At 43.2% G+C, this 18245-nt stretch overlaps 1 protein-coding gene across 6 annotated transcripts in view; it reads right to left on the minus strand.

Annotated features, from left to right (window-relative positions):
• Nucleotides 1–18245, minus strand: part of HACD3 (3-hydroxyacyl-CoA dehydratase 3) — a 44582-nt gene that overhangs the window by 14710 nt on the left and 11627 nt on the right. For 3 of the 6 annotated variants that reach the window (XM_070576971.1, XM_070576947.1, XM_070576958.1), the window contains exons 3-6: nucleotides 6603–6645; nucleotides 4646–4719; nucleotides 3218–3382; nucleotides 1768–1819 (exon numbers count right to left, since the gene is read on the minus strand). In XM_070576971.1, coding sequence (XP_070433072.1) covers nucleotides 1768–1819; nucleotides 3218–3382; nucleotides 4646–4719; nucleotides 6603–6645 — 334 coding nt within the window. Of the gene's footprint in view, nucleotides 1–1767; nucleotides 1820–3217; nucleotides 3383–4645; nucleotides 4720–6602; nucleotides 6646–15070; nucleotides 16500–18245 lie in introns of those variants that run through there. The other 3 variants (XM_008508377.2, XM_070576979.1, XM_070576987.1) reach the window with 3 other exon arrangements.

Here is an 18245-nt window from a genome sequence, read left to right on the forward strand (position 1 = left end):
ATCCTGATATTTGATTATATAGTCATTCAACCTAGTATTAACTGAACACCTACAATGTGCAAGGTGGTATGAGGGGAACTACTGGGATTTAAAGATGGTTAAGACATGATGCTGCCCTCAAAGATTTTACAATCTAAAAACCATAACACAAGATGGAGAGAGACAGGTAATACCTTGTGAAAATTCAAGGTGAGAAAATGACACTAGCTGGGGAACTGGGACTCAGGCAAGTCTGCATGGGTGAGATGGTATCTGATCTGGGCTTTGAAAGATGGGTAGAGTGAGGATAAAACCAAAGGAGGAAAATTATAAACTGAGAGGCAAGGGAATGGACATTAATCTTGTCTGTAGCATAAGGTTCGTGAAGACATAGCCAATTACAGAGTTAAGGAAGGAGTAAGGAGCTTAGACAGAGTCCTGGTTGAGTCCAAGAAGCAGGGTAAACGCAGGGACAATTCTCCAAGAGAAGAGCTAGGGAGTTCAGATTTTGCTGCTACATATTTATTCCTAGGCTACAGATACTTTACATACACACTTCATTGATGCTCAGTTAATCACGGTAAATAGCATGGTCAATCAAAAGAAACCTTATCCTAAGGAGCCAAAAAAAGTCAGACTTTTAACAACATCTAACTAATTAAAATTTTTTCTTCAACTACAAAAATTTATTATACTTCCCCATGATAAAGAAATTCTTTCACCACTAAACTATGAATTTAGATTAAAAAGAGTTAAAGCTTTAACTAACATCCTAAAAATCCATATATATGAATTTTTACATATTTTTGAAGTTTATCCCCCTAAAACACTAAAAAATTAATTTAAGTCTCAAATTGGCCTTTTCATGTTGTTGTTATTCTTTACCTCCACTAATCCTCTCCCCTTCTTTGCTTTTCTAAATGAGTAGTCCTCTAAATTAGTAGTTATTCAAATCTTTTTTAAAGAAACTTCACTGAAAATCCCAATACATACAACACCAAAGCAGAGCTGCTCTGACTGAAGTGGACCTGCTTGCTCTTATCCCTCCAAAGCATCTCTGGGAACCCCTGGGGCACCATGGAATAGAGTTTGAAAACCAGTGCTCTAAAGCTTTACCCTTCCCAACTTATGGCATGCCAACTAAGGACCACTAAAATCTGAAAAAGCTCGATTTAGGACAAATGAGGAACCCTTATTTTATTCTGCTTCTCAGTGTTAGTTTTACAAACTTTCATGGTCCTCCCTCGAGAATGCAAGCTCTTAGAGCTCAGGCACTATGATGAATTCATTGGCTCCGCACCTCAAGGGCCTAGTACAATGCTCCCCATATAGCATGAATTTAATAGATAGTTACTGAATTTAATTTATGTCATCCAGAAGATAATACATTTACAGAGCTTCTTGCTTATAGGTGGGGTTGGACAGATAGAAATGGATTTTTTAAGTTGGCAACCACACTAATCTGTGGCACAGCCCTTGAGATCTCTGTTGGGAAAAACACCAGGCTAGAAGGAGTGTAGCCTTGGGTCTGCATAGCATTTTCACATGTCTATGCAGGACTCGCTGCCACCTAACATTAGGCCAGTCCAAGAGACTAAGGTTCTACCAGCCCTGGTGTACTCAGATGATGTCAGACGCCAAACAGCAAGGATTCTGATGTGGGTGTGCACAACTTAAACACTGAACATTAAGGATTTCTCATCAGCTCAGCTACACAATCACACTCATGCATACCTCCATCTCTATCTCAAGTTAACTGGTAACTACCACACCACAGGGGCAACTTACTTTCAGGAGAGCCTTGGCTTTCCAGTCTGAGTTTATTTAGGCGTTCTTCTTCCTAGAATTTGGACAGAAGTTTTCCAAGAACACAAGTTAGAACTCCCAGATGCTTGCAAAAGTCCACATGCTAGATAAGTGATCTGACTCCCTCAAAGCCACCTCCTCCAATTACATCCATGCTTTACTGGGAAAAATGTCCTAGTTCATGATGCCGAAAAGTCTGACTCTTCCCTACTGGGTAGCACCGGCATCACAGAATGCCCATCCACTGCTCACAGGAATAAACCAATCAGCTGGCTTCCAAACTACAAAGCGGGTAGTCTTGGAATCTTAGAGCTGGAAAAGACATCCAGAAGATTTGTCACAGTTGTAAAAACAAAACAGAAATTTAAGGCAGGAAATAGATTGCTTTTTTATTTTTTAAGACTTCTAGATTTTTAGCATAATTTTTCCAGAAGCTAAAATCATGAATCCAATAGTATGAATTCATATTAGGTTAATTCAGATACAGATGGATACATATACAAATATTTATAGATATACGTATATGCATAGGTGTGTATACACACATATAGTTCCTTGTTCTGTCAGCTGAGAGGGCCTAGTAGCAATGACACTCCAGTAGCAATGAGCATACCCAGAGCCCAGATTTGGTTTCCACTACCATTCTCCAATAAAAAGAACAGAACCCCTTAAAGAATGGGTGTTTCTAGGGCTAGTGCAGGGAATATACAAGATAAGCCTAGAGCAGCTTATAGTGCTAGAAATTAAGGAAGTGCCCCCACCCCCCCAAAGCCCAACAATGATGGAGTTTTGTCAAAGAGACAAAGAGCCAACTGGAAGAGCTTCCAATGGCCAAAGCTGGAACAATTTGAGCAAGAAAATAAATAACACAGTATTGGATTATAACCCAAATCATAAAATATTCATGAGTCCATGCTGATATAAATAAATGGGAGAAAATAGACAAATCTCCCAAGCAGAATTCCAACTAAAGTATGTCGATACTCCACCCTAAGGATGGAAAGCATAACTCCTCGCTCCTTAAGCATGGGCTACACATAGTGACCTCCCTCCGAGAGTATACATAAGGAAAGGGAGGGAGTAACATTACAGTGGAGAAACATGACAAATATTACCTTAGGCAGATGATTAAGATTAATAGAGAATGAAATTAATTAATAGAGAATGAAATTAATAGAGAATGAAACTTCTGTGGTCTTTTCCCCAAAAACCCATCACCCTAGTCTAATCATGAGAAATACATCAAACAAATCCCAATTGAGGGACAGGCTACAAAACACATGACTAGTATTTCTATAAAACCATGTCTCCAAGTCTTCAACTGAATTTGTAACTTTGTTCTTATTCTATCAGACCCTGATAGCTATTTGAGGTGGCCCAAATATCTTGTGTTCCTCATGATTTCTGTCTAGATCCCAGGGTCCTTACTGACCTTGGCTCTGAGCTCCATTTCTGCATCAGACTCGTCCAGCCAGCGGTCAAAGTCAGGGGCCAAAAACAGTGGGCGCTTCTCCTGCTTGGTGAGTCTTTCCCACCACTGACTCACCTTCTTCTGTACCGTAATGTTTACCTGCCTCTGGGTCAGTTTGTAAACCGGCTAAGAGAGAAAGTGAGAATGTGAGAATGCCCTCTCCTTCCCATCCCTCACTCCTTCCCCTGAAATTGCACCAAGTCAGTGCGGCTATACAGAGAATCTGCATGGCATGCTTATCCCTCTTCCTTCTCTGTTCCTACAAGTCCTGACACAAAGAGAACATGTGGATCAAGGGTTGATATAGGGAAGAACTGGTAAGAACAGCACTGTCTTTCTCCGATTCCCCCAATGAATGACACAGGAGGAAATCAGAATAACAAAGGCAGATAGTTCCTAGTTATCCTAGAGGAAACTAGCATGAACCTCCTGCCAGATCTATATCATGCAAGGTACTGCATCCAATCTCTCTCTCAAGTGCATCCTCACTTTCCAAATTTTCCTCCCATGAAGGGGACTGAAAGCAAATAGTCAACGGTCCTGGCAGAGCGACCCCCTGTTTTACAAAGGTCTAACCAAGGCCAGAACTGCACTGGATCAGTTACACCTTTTTCACAAGGGTCAGCCTAGGAAGTCTTCCCAACTAAACTCAAATTCTTAGATGCTGTTCCAGTTCATCATTCCTCCACATGGCCTGTCCCTGTCTCCAAAGCAAGAACCATGACAGATTCTCTACCCCTTAAACCATTGCTGACTATTAAAACAAATAAAATAACTGAGCCCTCCTGCAGAGAGAGATCAACATGCTCAAGCCTGCAGAGATAAGAAACTGAAATATGCCAGCTGTTGGATTCTCTTCCTTCCTGTTAGAGAAGCTTCCTCAAGTTCTGAGAGAAGGGAAACTTCAATTATACTTCCAGCATTCTTTCTAAAGATCAGCTGCCTCCGCCTTTTCTGATTTCTATTGCCCCTGTGGTAAAGTCACATGAAAGTAACACTGTGGCATGAGCTTCACTTACCCTATATAACTCTGCTCTCTATAGGTGCCATATTCCTCTGTCATCAGTAAAAACCAGAGACTATCGGAGCTGGAAAGGATGACTAGAGATCACTTAGTTCAACTCTTCATTTAACACATGAGGAAACTGGAACTCAAAGAAGTGAAGAGACTTTTCGCTCTGCTAATAAATGGCAGAGCCCAGATTCACTTCAGGTTCCCCGACTTTCCCATTCCTCTGCTGCTAAAACCTGAGCTCTGCTCCAAATAAAGGACATATTGTCCTTTGGTTTTTATCTTCTCCTTTCCCACAACCCCTGCTCCCCATTTCACTAAACTACTGGTATTTACTTCCTAAAACGGAAAGGGAAGTGAGAAAGGAAATAACATACCTCTGGCTTCACAAGGTCTAGGAACTCCAGGTGAAATTCATAGACATTGTCTCCTTTGGCACCGTGTCCCTGAGCTATAAAGAAAGAAAAGTCGGTTACTGTGAACTTGAGCAGAGCAAGGCCATCCAAAAGCTTGGTGCGGTTCTTTAAAAATTACACAAATATTAATGGGTGCTGCCAAAATGAGTAGGGGCTTGTGAACAGAGGTATTCAACAGCTAGACAAGCTAAATCCTGGACAAAAACGTTCTCTCTATACATCCTTCCTGATGATCAGTTCCAGAGTATTTACTTAATCTTCCAATGCGGCCTTGATGATACCCAGTAGAAATAATAGGCAGGAAAAAGAATACAGGATGCAAAACCAAAGGTACCCCATAGATAAAAATTTAACTTTCACATTTACTTTGGCACTGAATCCAGAGCAGAGAAAAATCAGGTAGATGTATTATCTTGGCTGCAGTTAAGAAAAGTTGCAGGGTACACAGAAATGCTGGATTGTCTCAAAGAAAGCTCTGAATCTAAAACCTCCTAACCAGAGGCAGAAAACGAAGAAGCTGAATTCTCCTTCAGTACATCCCAAATGGAACAAAAAAGAGAAATAAAATTTTCTCAGTTCATTCCTAAGAGAGGAAAAGTAGAACTGGGAGGAAAGTCCCGGGGTTGACCATTATGCCATCCCTGTGCCCTGACATGGCTCCTTTCCCCAAACCAAGCAGACACTAGGCCTAGGTGCCAGTGACTGCTGGATATCCCTTCCCCTCTCTGACTTGTCTATCACTTGGTTCCCTCCTGGGATTCTCTTTCCTCATCTGGCCATATGTGGTATAACTTGCCTAATATTTGCTACAGGTGGCTATTGTTCTCTAAAACCACAAATTCTTTAAGGTAGAACAGTCTACAAGCTCCAAATGGCAAGATACACTTTTATCATTTTAACTTCCTTTCAGATGTATAACTCCCCAAAAAATCTGAGCTGCTACCACACTGCTCTCAGCTTGAAAAGTACATACAAAAGCCAGGCTGTGCTTTCAATGCAAGGTAGATGGAACCTCACGTAAAACAGAAACTCTTCAATACCCCATAACCTGTCACTTAGAAATGACATTCCAAGGAACAAGGAGAGAGAGAGTAGGGAGAATGTCCCCTCCGCACTGGGTGACAATGAATCCACACCTACCCTCTCAGGCACAGCAGCAAATCTGCTGATGAACTGAGCAGAAAGGAGATGGAGGTAGATTCACAGAATCAAAGACTGTCGGAGCTGGAAAGGCTTTAGCTATGCATCACCTAGTGTGCAGTATTTCTTAAACTGATCTGTAAGTGTAATATCAGGGAGCCAAAAAGCCTCATTAAGAAAGTTTCTATTTTTTGTTTTCATTATAATCTGAGGAAAAAAAAGCAGCAGCATATTCCAGATCATCTAGATGGCTACTTTATAACCAAGTACTGCCACACAAGTTCAGTGGCTGCCTTTGCATCTGTGTTCACAGCTGCAACGGAGCTGTCACTTAAAGTGACCATATTTAAACTCTTAACATGTTTCTCAATCTGGGGTCCATGGTCCTGGAAGATCCTGAAGACATATTCTCAGTTGTCCATGGGTCTGAAAGTTTGAGAAACACAGATTATAACGCAATACCCTCATTTTATAGGTCCAGAGAAGTCAGTAAGTTGTCTGAGGCAGTAGCAGAATTAGAGCTAGAAAACAGATCTCCCAATCTCTAGTCCAGGATTCTTTTTCACTATATCTACTGCCTCTCCAAGAGGAGAGCAGGATTTTAAACAAATTCTTTGACTTTTCTAATCAAATATTTCAAAACAATCTAGATCCCAAGACTATCAGAGAGGTGAGCATCAATAGAAAGTGAATAAAACAAATAGACAAAAATAAAAAGAAACCAACACCACACTCCTTAACTATGTAGAGAGCTGGGAGCATTTGCCGGGATACTGACCTTTGAAATGCAGCACATTTTCAGTGATGCTTATGGCAGGATTCTGTGAAAAGAGACCAAGGATGCAAGAAGGGCATTTTAATGAGGATAAAAATGAAATTAAAACCAGGGGTTTACTTTCCTCCATCCTTCCCCCTTGGAGAACTCGATCTCCTACCCTGTGCCCCACCCAGAGAATATATGTAGTTGTTGATTCACACCTCTGTGTGAGGCTTCTCTATGTCTCTCTGTATCCATCTGAGATTGCAGGCTCCTGCAAGAACGACCCTAAACTGCTCTCACTGTGCAGAACAACCAGATACTCAGTCAGTCCACCCTGAAGATGGCAAATGGCGCAACGTGCTATCTGAGGTGTTATGGGGGAACACACAGATCTCTAAGACTCGGTCCCTGAGCTGTGGAGGCAGAGAATTTAGTGGAACAGATGAGTCATTTCCTGCGAGTAAATATCAAATAGTATTAAATAATGTATGCTCAAGACCAAAAGAGTAGTAAAAAGAAGTAATTGTTACAGGCGTTTGGAAGAGTGCGCACAATAGGAAGAGAATGGTTGGGCATAACCAAAAGTGAGACCTATGCTGCAACGTGAAGAATAAATTAATTCCAATAGGTGGAGGGAAGGGCTGAGGATTACAGGTGGTTGGATGAAAGTGAAACATGCAGTGCCTTAACCTCAGGCTCCACACTCTACCTTCAACAAAACCAAGGCTAAAAGAGATCAAAATTCTCCAAATTGCTCCTTTATTCCCAGAATTTGCTACATGCGTTTAACAGTATAATTCAGAGTGAAACTATTTAATCCTTTTCTTCAGCGGATGAGAAACAACTCACCTCCTGTCTCCCAGCTCAACGTTGATAAGCAAGAAGCAGCATGTTTCCAGTGCCATAACTAATTCATTTATTTCTCTCCTGCAGACTCAGCTCTCTGTGCTCTATCATGCATCAAAGGAAACCAACGAGAGAGAGAAGGTTGGAGAGCGGGTATACTAGCGGGCAGTGGGAGCCTAGATGCTCTACTCATAGCCAAGTGTTAGGAAAAGGGGAAGAATGAAGGCTGGAGGGGTAGCACGTGAGCCACACTTTATGTTAAGAATGTTCCCAGTGAGAGAACAGACCTCAGGCTAAGAAGCTCACCCAAAGGAACGAAAAATCTAGACGACCCCTGTGGCAGGAAGAGGGAGTCAGGGAACCTCTTCAAAAAGGACTACACTTCCAGGGGCACGGTTGCTCATCCACGGAAACGGGGTCTTTGATGTAAATATTATCATAAAAGCTCGAGCTATGGCGTGTCTTAACAGTAAATTCCTACCTAGGTCACTTCTTGCCCAAATCTGTGTGCTCTCCATACCCTAATTCACTTGGAAGAAAGAGCAGGTTTAGGGGCCCGGTTTAATCTCTTCAGACAGATAAATGTGTGCAACCACGGTGTAAGTGTCTAGCACAAGCCCAGGAGTTCACTAAGCATTTCTGTGAGCCAGATTTCAGATGCTAACTTGGCAATTATGGGACAGCTCCTGCCCAGCAGTACCCTGGGCACGTCAGGTTCAGTTTCTCCAAAGGTGGTGGTAGTGGAGGAATATATTTCAGTAAAAAAAATGCTTATGCCAGAAAAAAGTTCAAAACTGAATAGGAAGAGACTCTGAAGCACTTAAAAAAAATTAATATCAATATTTATAAGTGAGATTGGCCTATAAATTACCTTTCTTATATTTGCCTCATAAAATAAGCTGGAGAGTGTTCCCTTTCTCTCTTTTAAAGGTTTTTCCTTTTTCTCCCCAAAGCCCCGTGGTACATAGTTGTATATTTTAGTTGTGGGCCCTTCTAGTTGTGGCAACTGGGACGCTGCCTCAGCATGGCTTGATGAGCAGTACCAAGTCCGCACCCAGGATCGGAACCAGCGAAACCCTGGGCCGCTGAAGCAGAGCTTGCAAACTTAACCACTCGGCCACGGGGCCAGCCCCCGTCTCTCTCTTCTCTGGAAATGTAAGTGGAAGTCTGGGATGGTAGCCAGCCTTCAAGATGCCCCCCAGGATCCTCTCCCCACTATTTACACTCTTGTGTAGTCCCCTCCCAAATGACGTCAGGGATGATCTGTATAAGCAACAGAATACAGTGGAAGCAACAATGTGACTCCTGAATTTAGGTCATAAAAGGCATTGCAGCTTCCATCCAGGCTTGTTGGGCCCCTCACTCTGGGCAAAGCCAGACACCAAGGCATGAGAACACTCAAACAGTCACATGGAGAGGCCTATGTGGAGAAATAACTTGTGGGCACCAACTTGCCAATAGGTGAGTAAAACATCCTTGAAGTGGATACTCCAGGCCATCATATGGCCTCAACCACAACTGACATCTGACTACAACCTCATGAGAGAACCCACAACAACCCAACTGAGTCCTTCCTGAAGGACTCACAGAAACAGAGAGATAATAAATGATTATTGTTGTTTTAAGCCACTACACTGTTGGCTGATTTGTTACGCAGCAATAGATAACTAATAAAACTGGAATTACTTCTTTAAATATTTGGTGGAACTCTCCAGTGAAGCCACTTGAACCTGGAAATTTTTTTTTTCTTTTTTTTTTTTTTACAGATTTTATTTTTTTCCTTTTTCTCCCCAAAGCCCCCTGGTACATAGTTGTATATTCTTCGTTGTGGGTCCCTCTAGTTGTGGCATGTGGGACGCTGCCTCAGCGTGGTTTGATGAGCAGTGCCATGTCTGCGCCAAGGATTCAAACCAACGAAACACTGGGCCGCCTGCAGCGGAGCGCGCGAACTTAACCACTCGGCCATGGGGCCAGCCCCATGGAAATTTTCTTATGGGAAGATTTTTGACTACTGATTCAATTTATTTAATGGTTACTGTGCTATTCAGGTTCTCTCTCTTTGATAGAAACTATCTTTCTTAGAATTTGACCATTTTATCTGATGTAAAATTATTTAATATTCTCTTCACTGTTTAATGTCTGTAGCTTCTGTGGTTGTCTTCTTTTTCATTACTGATATGGTTTGTGTCTTAATCTTGTCAAGAAATCTGTCCATTTTAATTGTCTTTTCAAGAACTAATTTTTAGTTTTATTGATTCTATCTCTGTTTTTTATTTTTGCTCTTATCTTTATTATTTCTTTCCTTCAACTTTCTTTGGGAGAATTTGCTATCTTTTTTCTACTTTCTTGAAATGGATTCATAGGACATTAATATTCAGACTTTACTCTTTTCTTTTAATTAATGCTGTTAAATATAAGCATTTAAGAATATACACTTCCTGCCAACTCCTACTTTGGTTGTATCTCTCAAGCTTTGAAAGCAGTATTTTCACTATCATTCTATCTAAAACATTTTCTAATTTCCATTATCATTTTTTTCTTGAAACATGGGTTATTGAGAAGTGTTTAACTTCCAAGCTTAAAAGATTTTCTAGTTATTTTGTTATTAATTTCTACCTCAATTGCACTGTGATCAGAGAACAACCTCTGTATGATTTTAATCATTTCAAATTTGTAGAAACTTGTTTTAGAAAGCAGTATACAGTCAATTTTTGTAAATGTTCTGAGTGAACTTGAAAAGAATGTGCATTCTAGAGTTGTCAGATGCAGTGTTCTATATATGTCCATTAGGTTTACTGTTTATTACTTGTTCACATAATCTATATCTTTACTGATTTTTGTCTTATTATCTCAATTATTGAGAAATCACACTATTGTACTCTTGTCTATCTCTTCTCGTACTTCCATTAATTTACATATTATCAAGGCCATATTACTAGGTACACATAATTTTGATATTGTTATATTTTCCTGATGAATTGTATCTCTATGATCATGAACTGACCTTTTTATTTTTAGAAATACATTTTTGCCTAAAACTCTTATCTGATATCAGCATAGCTATACCACAGGGATCTGCATTTGCTTTTGCCAGGTACCTAGGGACCTACCAGTTGAGACCACTTTAAACTAAATTCATGGCTTGAGAGCTTCTAGATCTCCAAAATTGCATAAATTTAGGCTGTATAATCTTTTGAGAGCCAACTAATGGTTTTAACTCCTCAAGGACTTTTTCCTCTACTTTGCTCAGTGCTAAGGCATCTGGGGAGGGGGAGGTGGGATAGATTTACTCCCAGCTCACCCCTCCCTTAAGCATATAGTTCTCTCAAGTACAGTTTACGGGGAGAAGGGTTTCCTATTATATATTGTCGCTCTGGTGGGCTTTGATCTGACTTCTATCCCCTGAACTCTGTCAGGCTATCAAAACCAAAGTTCAAGTTTACTCAGTTGAGCAAATATTCTTAAGGTAAAAGCAGTTTCAATGTTTAGCTTACCTCTCTGACTTTCCACTTTAATTTCTAGCTTGTTAACTCTTTGATGACTTGAGGATTTTTATTCAACACTTTCAGTCGTTTTTAGTAGAAGAGTTGATCAGCACAATCTAGCCCATCTTTTACTAGAGACGGAATTGTGCCTTTGCTTATGAAAGAGGAGTGGTTAGCGAAAAGGGAAAAAGGTGGCTTTGAAGTCAGATGGGCCTGAGTTCAAATTCTAGTTATATCACTTTTTTTTTTTTTAAAGATTGGCACCTGGGCTAACAACTGTTGCCAATCTTCCTCTTTTTTTGTAAGGATTGGCACCTGGCCTAACAACTGTTGCCAATTTTTTTTTTTTTTCTGTTTTATCTCCCCAAACTGGCCCCTGTACAACACAGTTGTATATCTTATCTTAGTTGCCGGTCCTTGTAGTTGTGGGATGTGGGACGCTGCCTCAACATGGCCTGACGAGCGGCGCCATGTCCGCGCCCAGGATCCGAACCCTGGGCCGCCGCAGCTGAGCACCCGAACTTAACCACTCGGCCACAGAGCTGGCCCCCCACTTTTTATTTCTATCACTCACTTTGAAATCCACAGCAACTGTCATCATTTTTAAAACAATAAAACCAATTATTTCACAAGATTGTTGTGAGAATTAAATTATAAACATACAAAGAGTCTGGCAACTAGTAAGCACTCTATATTCTAGTTGCTTTTCTTCCTGTGACTAGAATGCCCTTCTAGGCTTCCATATCTATTGAATACTCTTCATCTTTCAAAATCCAAGTCAAATGTTAATCCCTCCTCCCTCCTACTCATCACCAACATCAGATTCAAACCTTCCTTACAACACTATCTGATACATATCACACTGTCCTGTAATTTAGTTTATTGCTTTACCTGCACTCTAAACTTGAGTTTCTTAATGGCAGGGACTCTGTCTTATTTGTCTCTGAATCCCTAATGCCTCAATAACTGTTCAGCAAACCGAAATTAAATCAATTCACTCTATTTGCATTATTTCAGGCAAAACTACAGAGTTCAATGAACTATCTGCTACCTAACCCTTTAGACAAAAGTTTCCTTTCTCATTCAAATTGTTAATATTGATCTTCGAGCACCGGCACATGTAACTCATATACGCACAGGAAAGAGTTAAGATAGCTGCTGTGAGGCTGCTGTCTTTAAAAGGGACTGTTTCCAAGATGAGACTTTAGCTGGCTTTCCTCCATCCCCTAACTGATGGAGCTGGTTCAGTGTACCTAGACCGTGCCTACAACGTAGTTTATGGTGAACACTAGCTCTCCTTCTGGGACTCTAGAATTTTGGTACATGCTAGGCAGAGGGTACCTAAGTAATCAGCCTCCAATAAAACCATGGGTGCTGAATCTCTAACGGGCCTCCCTGAGCAGAAACATTACACACAAATAACTGCATTTTGCATTGCTGGAGAAAAGAGCACACTCACGCGTACCCCCTCACAGGAGGAAAGCGGATGAGGAGGCCTGTGCATAGACTTCTGTGGATTCCACTTGTGTTTTTTTTCCTTTGCTGATCCTGTTATACATCCTTTAACTGTAATAAACCTTACCCATGAGGACAACTATATGCTGAGTCTCATGAATCCTTCTAATGAATCACCAAACATGTAGGTGGGTATTAGGGACCCTCCATAACAGTGTCTATTTTTAATGTGATTCGTCTCACTCTAACATTTTATCTTGAAAAATTTTAAATCTATTAAAAAATTGGAAAAAAAATAGTACAATGAATACTCATATTCCTTTCATCAAGTGATTACATTTAGTCACACTTGCTCTTTTTTTTAAAAAAGATTTTATTTTTCCTTCTTCTCTCCAAATCTCCCCGGTACATAGCTGTATATATTTTTAGTTGTGGGTCCTTCTACTTGTGGCATGTGGGACACCACCTCAGCATGGCCTGACAAGTGGTACCATGTCCGCACCCAGGATCTGAACCTGCAAAACCCTGGGCTGCCGAAGCAGAGGGTGCAAACTTAAACACTCCGCCACTGGGCTGGCCTCCACACTTGCTCTTTATATGCACTTTTTTTCTGAAGCATTTCACAATAGCTTGCAGACATTATGACATTTTACCCCAGATATTTCAGTACGCTTCTCCTATCAATAATGACATTCTCTGACATAATTGCCAGTTTTCTCATTCCTGAGGACAGTCATTTTATATCATCTAATAAACAGTCTATATTCAAACAATTGTCTGAAAAATGCTTAATTGTTTCAGTTATCTTTAGAATGCAAGAAACCACCTCAAAACTTGGTGGCTTAAAACCACCTTTTTTTTTGAGGAAGATTAGCCCTGAGCTAACTGCTGCCAATCCTCCTTTTTTTGTTGAGGAAGACTGGCCCTGAGCTGACATCTGTGCCCATCTTCCTCTACTTTGTATATGGGACGCCTACCACAGCATGGCTTGCCAAACGGTGCCATGTCCACACCCGGGATCAGAACCAGTGAACCCCGGGCCGCCGAAGTGGAACGTGAGAACTTAACTGCTATGCCACTGGGCCAGCCCCAACACGTTGCTTTCAAACTAATAGTAGTTGAAACGGATGCCTCAGAATTACAGGCTCAAAATCCCAGAAAAACCTAAAACTCAACTGGGGAAAAAAGATTTATTTTTTCCCCAAAAATAAAGGATTTCTCTCTCCAAAAGAAAATTCTATTTTTTCCTCCACCTTTACATTTCTTTATTTTAACTATATTTCAAACATACACCTTCATATTTTTAAATATACGAAATATGATTAACACGTGTTCATGTTTCTTAACTAAGAGGTTGGATCTTTGAAGAAAAATATAAGTATGATGCATTCTTTCATTTGTCCAACTAATGCTTAACTAAATACTTAAAGAGACTATCATAACACATGTTCTGAACTTTTCTGATTGATTGCTGGAAGAACCCTCTCTAGATGGAGACTTTGGTCCCCATCTACAAAGATTTGTTTGCTTTTTCCTTTTTTATTAAAACACCCTGGAGCACAGTGGAGGAAGACAGCACGGAACATCTAGTCATTCTCTGACGCAAAAGTATAATTCAGCCTGGTTTAACACATTAAATGACACACTGCGCCATGTCACAGCCTATTTAAAGGTATTCTGGCCAGTATTGTCTTTATCTTTCAATGGGAAAACAGGTTTATACTCCAGAAGCAAAGATTAAATTCAACAAATTTAAGTCCACACTCGAAGAGGGCCTAGTTTTGCAAGACAATATACCAGATACGCTAGACAGGTCCAAACATAAAGGCCTGACTTAGAGGCAGAGGGAGGTAAGGGAAGTGAAGGCACTTCCAAAGGGCCACAGATGTCAAGAAGAGTAGGGAGTAAGGATGACTGCAGAAAGAACATTCCAGACTGAAAACTCGGGTTCCACAAAGACTGAAATCCTGGATGATTCGGACAGAGACATGGGGGTACACAGGTCCTGAGATCTCTACCACTGACGAGGCCTCAACCTGTTCACGTAGGGGGCCAATGAGATGAAACAGAAACGCTCAATTTAACTTAAGCCCATTTTCAAGTTCTCTATGCAACTCAGCAAATCTGAGCTCACAGCCTTCAGAACGGAGGGGAAAATCACTTCTTCGAGGTCTTCTAGACTTACTAAAACGAACAAGAATGATTACCACCACGGAACGGTTGGGAGGTGGGTGTGGCCCCTCTGAAGCAGCGGCGGACCTTGTGAGGGTCCGAGGCGACTGGCCGGACCTCTCAGGCCAGCGCTGAGCGCCCAGCCACGGCCCAGCCAGCCGCGGTCACACCGCACCCGCGACCCAACGAGCTCGTCCCACGCCTCGAAGGGCCTCGGCAAATCCGAACTCCAACCACCAGGCCTCCAGGGCTGGGCTTGGGCACCATCAGGCCGCAGCCTGGGAACAAAGAGGAGGCCCGGGGCAGCCTCCGAGGCCCGCGCGGGACTCCCGCAGCCCCGGAAAGTACCTGCAGCCCTTGGGGCCCGGGGTCTGCGGCCGGGCCTCGACGCCGGGAGTGCCCGGTGTCGCGGATCCCGTCTGCACACTGCTGGCTCCCCGGTACGCACCCGGACAGAGGGCGAGGGTCCCGGTGGGTCCCAGGAGCCGCGACCCCGCGCGCATCCCGCCGCCCGGCCCTGGCCTTTACCTGCACGTCACTCAGCTCCACGCGCAGATACAGCTCGCGGTGTCGCTGAGCCCAGTAGACGTGCGGCGTCAGCACCTGATTCTCCATAGCCACAGGGCCCAGGGAGCGGAAGACTGGGCTCGCTGCACCTCGCTGTCTCAGGTAGTACGCAGCTGGAGCAAGCCAAACGCACGCCGCAAACGCCCGCGCTCCTGACGGCCGGCAGCCGGCAGCCCCGGAAAGCTCCCAGCTCAGTGGGCCGCGCCTGCGCGGTGACCAAGGAGGGCGGCAGCCTGGGCTCCCGGCCTTGGCGCCAGCCCGACCGGGGCGCAGCAAAGCGGGGCCGGGCAGGGCGGAGCGTCTGCGAGCGTGTGGGGCCTCTGCTTGCCCAGGCCGCCTTGGGAGCTGGAAGCAGCAGGTGCACCGCGCTTCCCTCTTCTTTTCAGGGCGATGATTAAAAATAAGCTTAAAGAGAAAACACGCTGGAGACTCATAAGGAACTGATCAGCATGGAGAAGGGGCTTGGGACTGGTGTCTAGAAGGTCCCTCCCAGTCACATTAATTCAGCACTTACTGAGTGCCCCCTGACGTCCTGAAACCCTCAGTCTATTAAAAGAGACAAGTAGTTACAATGGCAAGTGGTGTGGGAAGAGGGTGGAAGAGTGTTCTGAGAGGCCAGAGATTTCCAGCGCTATCCCACAGAACTTGGCGCCATGGTGGAAATAGTCCACTCTGCGCTGTCCAATACAGTGGCCACCAGCCACATGAGGTTTTTGAGTACTTGAAATGTGGCTAATGAGAGTGAGAAACTGAATTTTTAATTGTATTTACTTCTAATTAAATAGCCGCATATTATAATGGCTATCCTATTGGACAGACCAGAAAACTTCTGTCTCTTAAAAGTAGGAAACCCAAACTAGAGACAACACTAATTTATGTCCAATTTAAATTGTATCTGTATCCACTTTCATCCCCAAGTTTGCTACAGGGAAAAATGTAATGGGAAGCAACATTACTATGAAAACTAGAATTCTGAGACAAAAATGGAACTTGTAATTCAGTTCTGTTAGCACCCATTTATTTAGCAAAGTGCTGAGCACAGGGATCCAGAGATAAAGAGAAATGATGCCAGTTCTCAGGAAACGTTTAGCTTGGGTGGGAAGGATGGAATAAAATAATGAGAGTTTTAATATGGGGAGCGTGCTGAGCTCGCAAACAGGCAGGAAGGTAGGAACTGAGGGTTGTAGGAATCATGGGTGGACATTTGAGAGCTGGACAGTGAAATGTGAGGAAGAATATGATAGAGGAAGAAGCAGAGGTAGGGCATTGGAAGCACAGGGCAGGAATCCAAAGGTGGAGATGTGGAAGGTTTTGTGTACTGAGGATTAAGTGCATGGAGGAGAGAGGTCTCCCTGGATCCGGAAAGGCAGATAGAGAGTGGATTAGGAATGTCTTTGTTTGCTTCAACGAGATATTTGTACTGTATCCCAAAGACATATGGGAGCCAAGGAAGATTGCTAAACTGAACGTTACAGGCTCTTAATTAATACCGGCCCTGATATCAGTTCCCCTACATTGAACCCTGCGTAGATGGGGTTAAAGCCAAAAGCATTCAACCCCGTTCCCTGCTTCTTTAGTAACACTCATATGTAAATATGTTTCTTTAACCTTGGACTCCCTGAGCTTTACAACCAAATAGAAGTTATAAATCAATCATTAGAGCCCAGAAGTCTGAAACAAACAACAAACAGGTGGCCTCAGCTCACACAAAAGTTTGGCTAATGGGGGGGAAGGGGGAGGGTCCTTGAAGTTTGTTACAGGGAAACTGATGTCCAGAGACTATCAAAAACTGAAGCTTCCTACAGCCCAACTCCTTGGCTTCCTGGTACCAGAATCTGCCACATGCCATGGAGACAAACAACCAAGGACTGCTATCTGCGAATTCCTTTATCTCCTCCTTGAAAGCAGCCTCACAAGGCCAAATGCGGGCTGGTGGGAAAACGACAGCCAGCAAGGTCACAGGATTCCCCTTCCCCACATTCCTTGCAAACCTTTAAAACCCTTCACCTGTTTCTTAATGAGGAGCTAGCAATTCTCTTTTTTTTTCTTTCTTTCTGCTTTTTCTCCCCAAATCCCCCAGTACATAGTTGTATATTTTAGTTGTGGGTCCTTCTACTTGTGGCATGTGGGATGCCACATCTAAATCTGAACCAGTGAAACCCTGGGCTGCCGAAGTGGAGCATGTGAACTTAACCACTCGGCCTCGGGGCTGGCCCCTGAGCTAGCAATTCTTAAGGCACTAGCCATTGCTTTACTCCCTCTGCCTGGCAAAGAAAGTAAAGCTGTTTTTTCCTGTTCACTGAAGACTCTGTTCTCGTTATCTGGGTTGGCACCAGATTCAGAGACTGAATTTTCAGCTACCTAGAAATTAACAAAATCAGTTATGTACCTGGCAGGCTGACCTGTCAGTGAGGAGGAATTGGTAGCAGGCAAACCACTTGGAGGTGATACAATCTTCCAGGTATGAGAAAATGAAAGCAATAACTGTGATAGCCTTGAATTTTAAAAATGAAGCATTTTTTGAAATTATAAATGTATTTTTATTGCATTGCCTTTACTACAATGCAGATGCAATAGACAGCACTTTTTTAAAAAGCTGAGGTATAGAGTGGCCTTGGAGGAATTCCAAGATGGCGCCGTGAGTAGTCCTCTTTGTCTCTCGCCCTTCGAGTCTACAATTATTTGGACACTTATCGCTTGACAAAGGATATCCAGACAGCATCTCAGGACGTCTGAGACACCCACGCGACTATACATCGGAAGGCGGACGGACTTTCCTCCGGGAGGATGTGGAAATAGGTGAAAACTCTCCGACCCCGACGGGCAGCCTAGTACCCGCAAGCGGCTTTCTTCCAACGGACGCCCCCAGAGGATCCACACACATCTAGGGCAGGAGCGAGAACACAACAGAGGAGCGACGGTGGAAACAGGTGACCAGAACCCTACTTAAACCCCCCGCAATTACTCCTAAACGCAGAGGGAAACTTTGGAGTTGCACACCTGAGCCCGCGGGGAGAGTCTCTCCCCGCCATTGGCGGGGAGACCCGGCCTGGTGCTCGGGGCGCCCGGAGGGTCCCAGAGAGAGACACGGTGGGCACGGAGGTCTCCCAGCTGCCGTTGCCCGCCCCGTGGGACT

The sequence above is a fragment of the Equus przewalskii genome, chromosome 1, assembly GCF_037783145.1.
Source record: "Equus przewalskii isolate Varuska chromosome 1, EquPr2, whole genome shotgun sequence".
NCBI classification, from domain to species: Eukaryota; Metazoa; Chordata; class Mammalia; order Perissodactyla; family Equidae; genus Equus; species Equus przewalskii.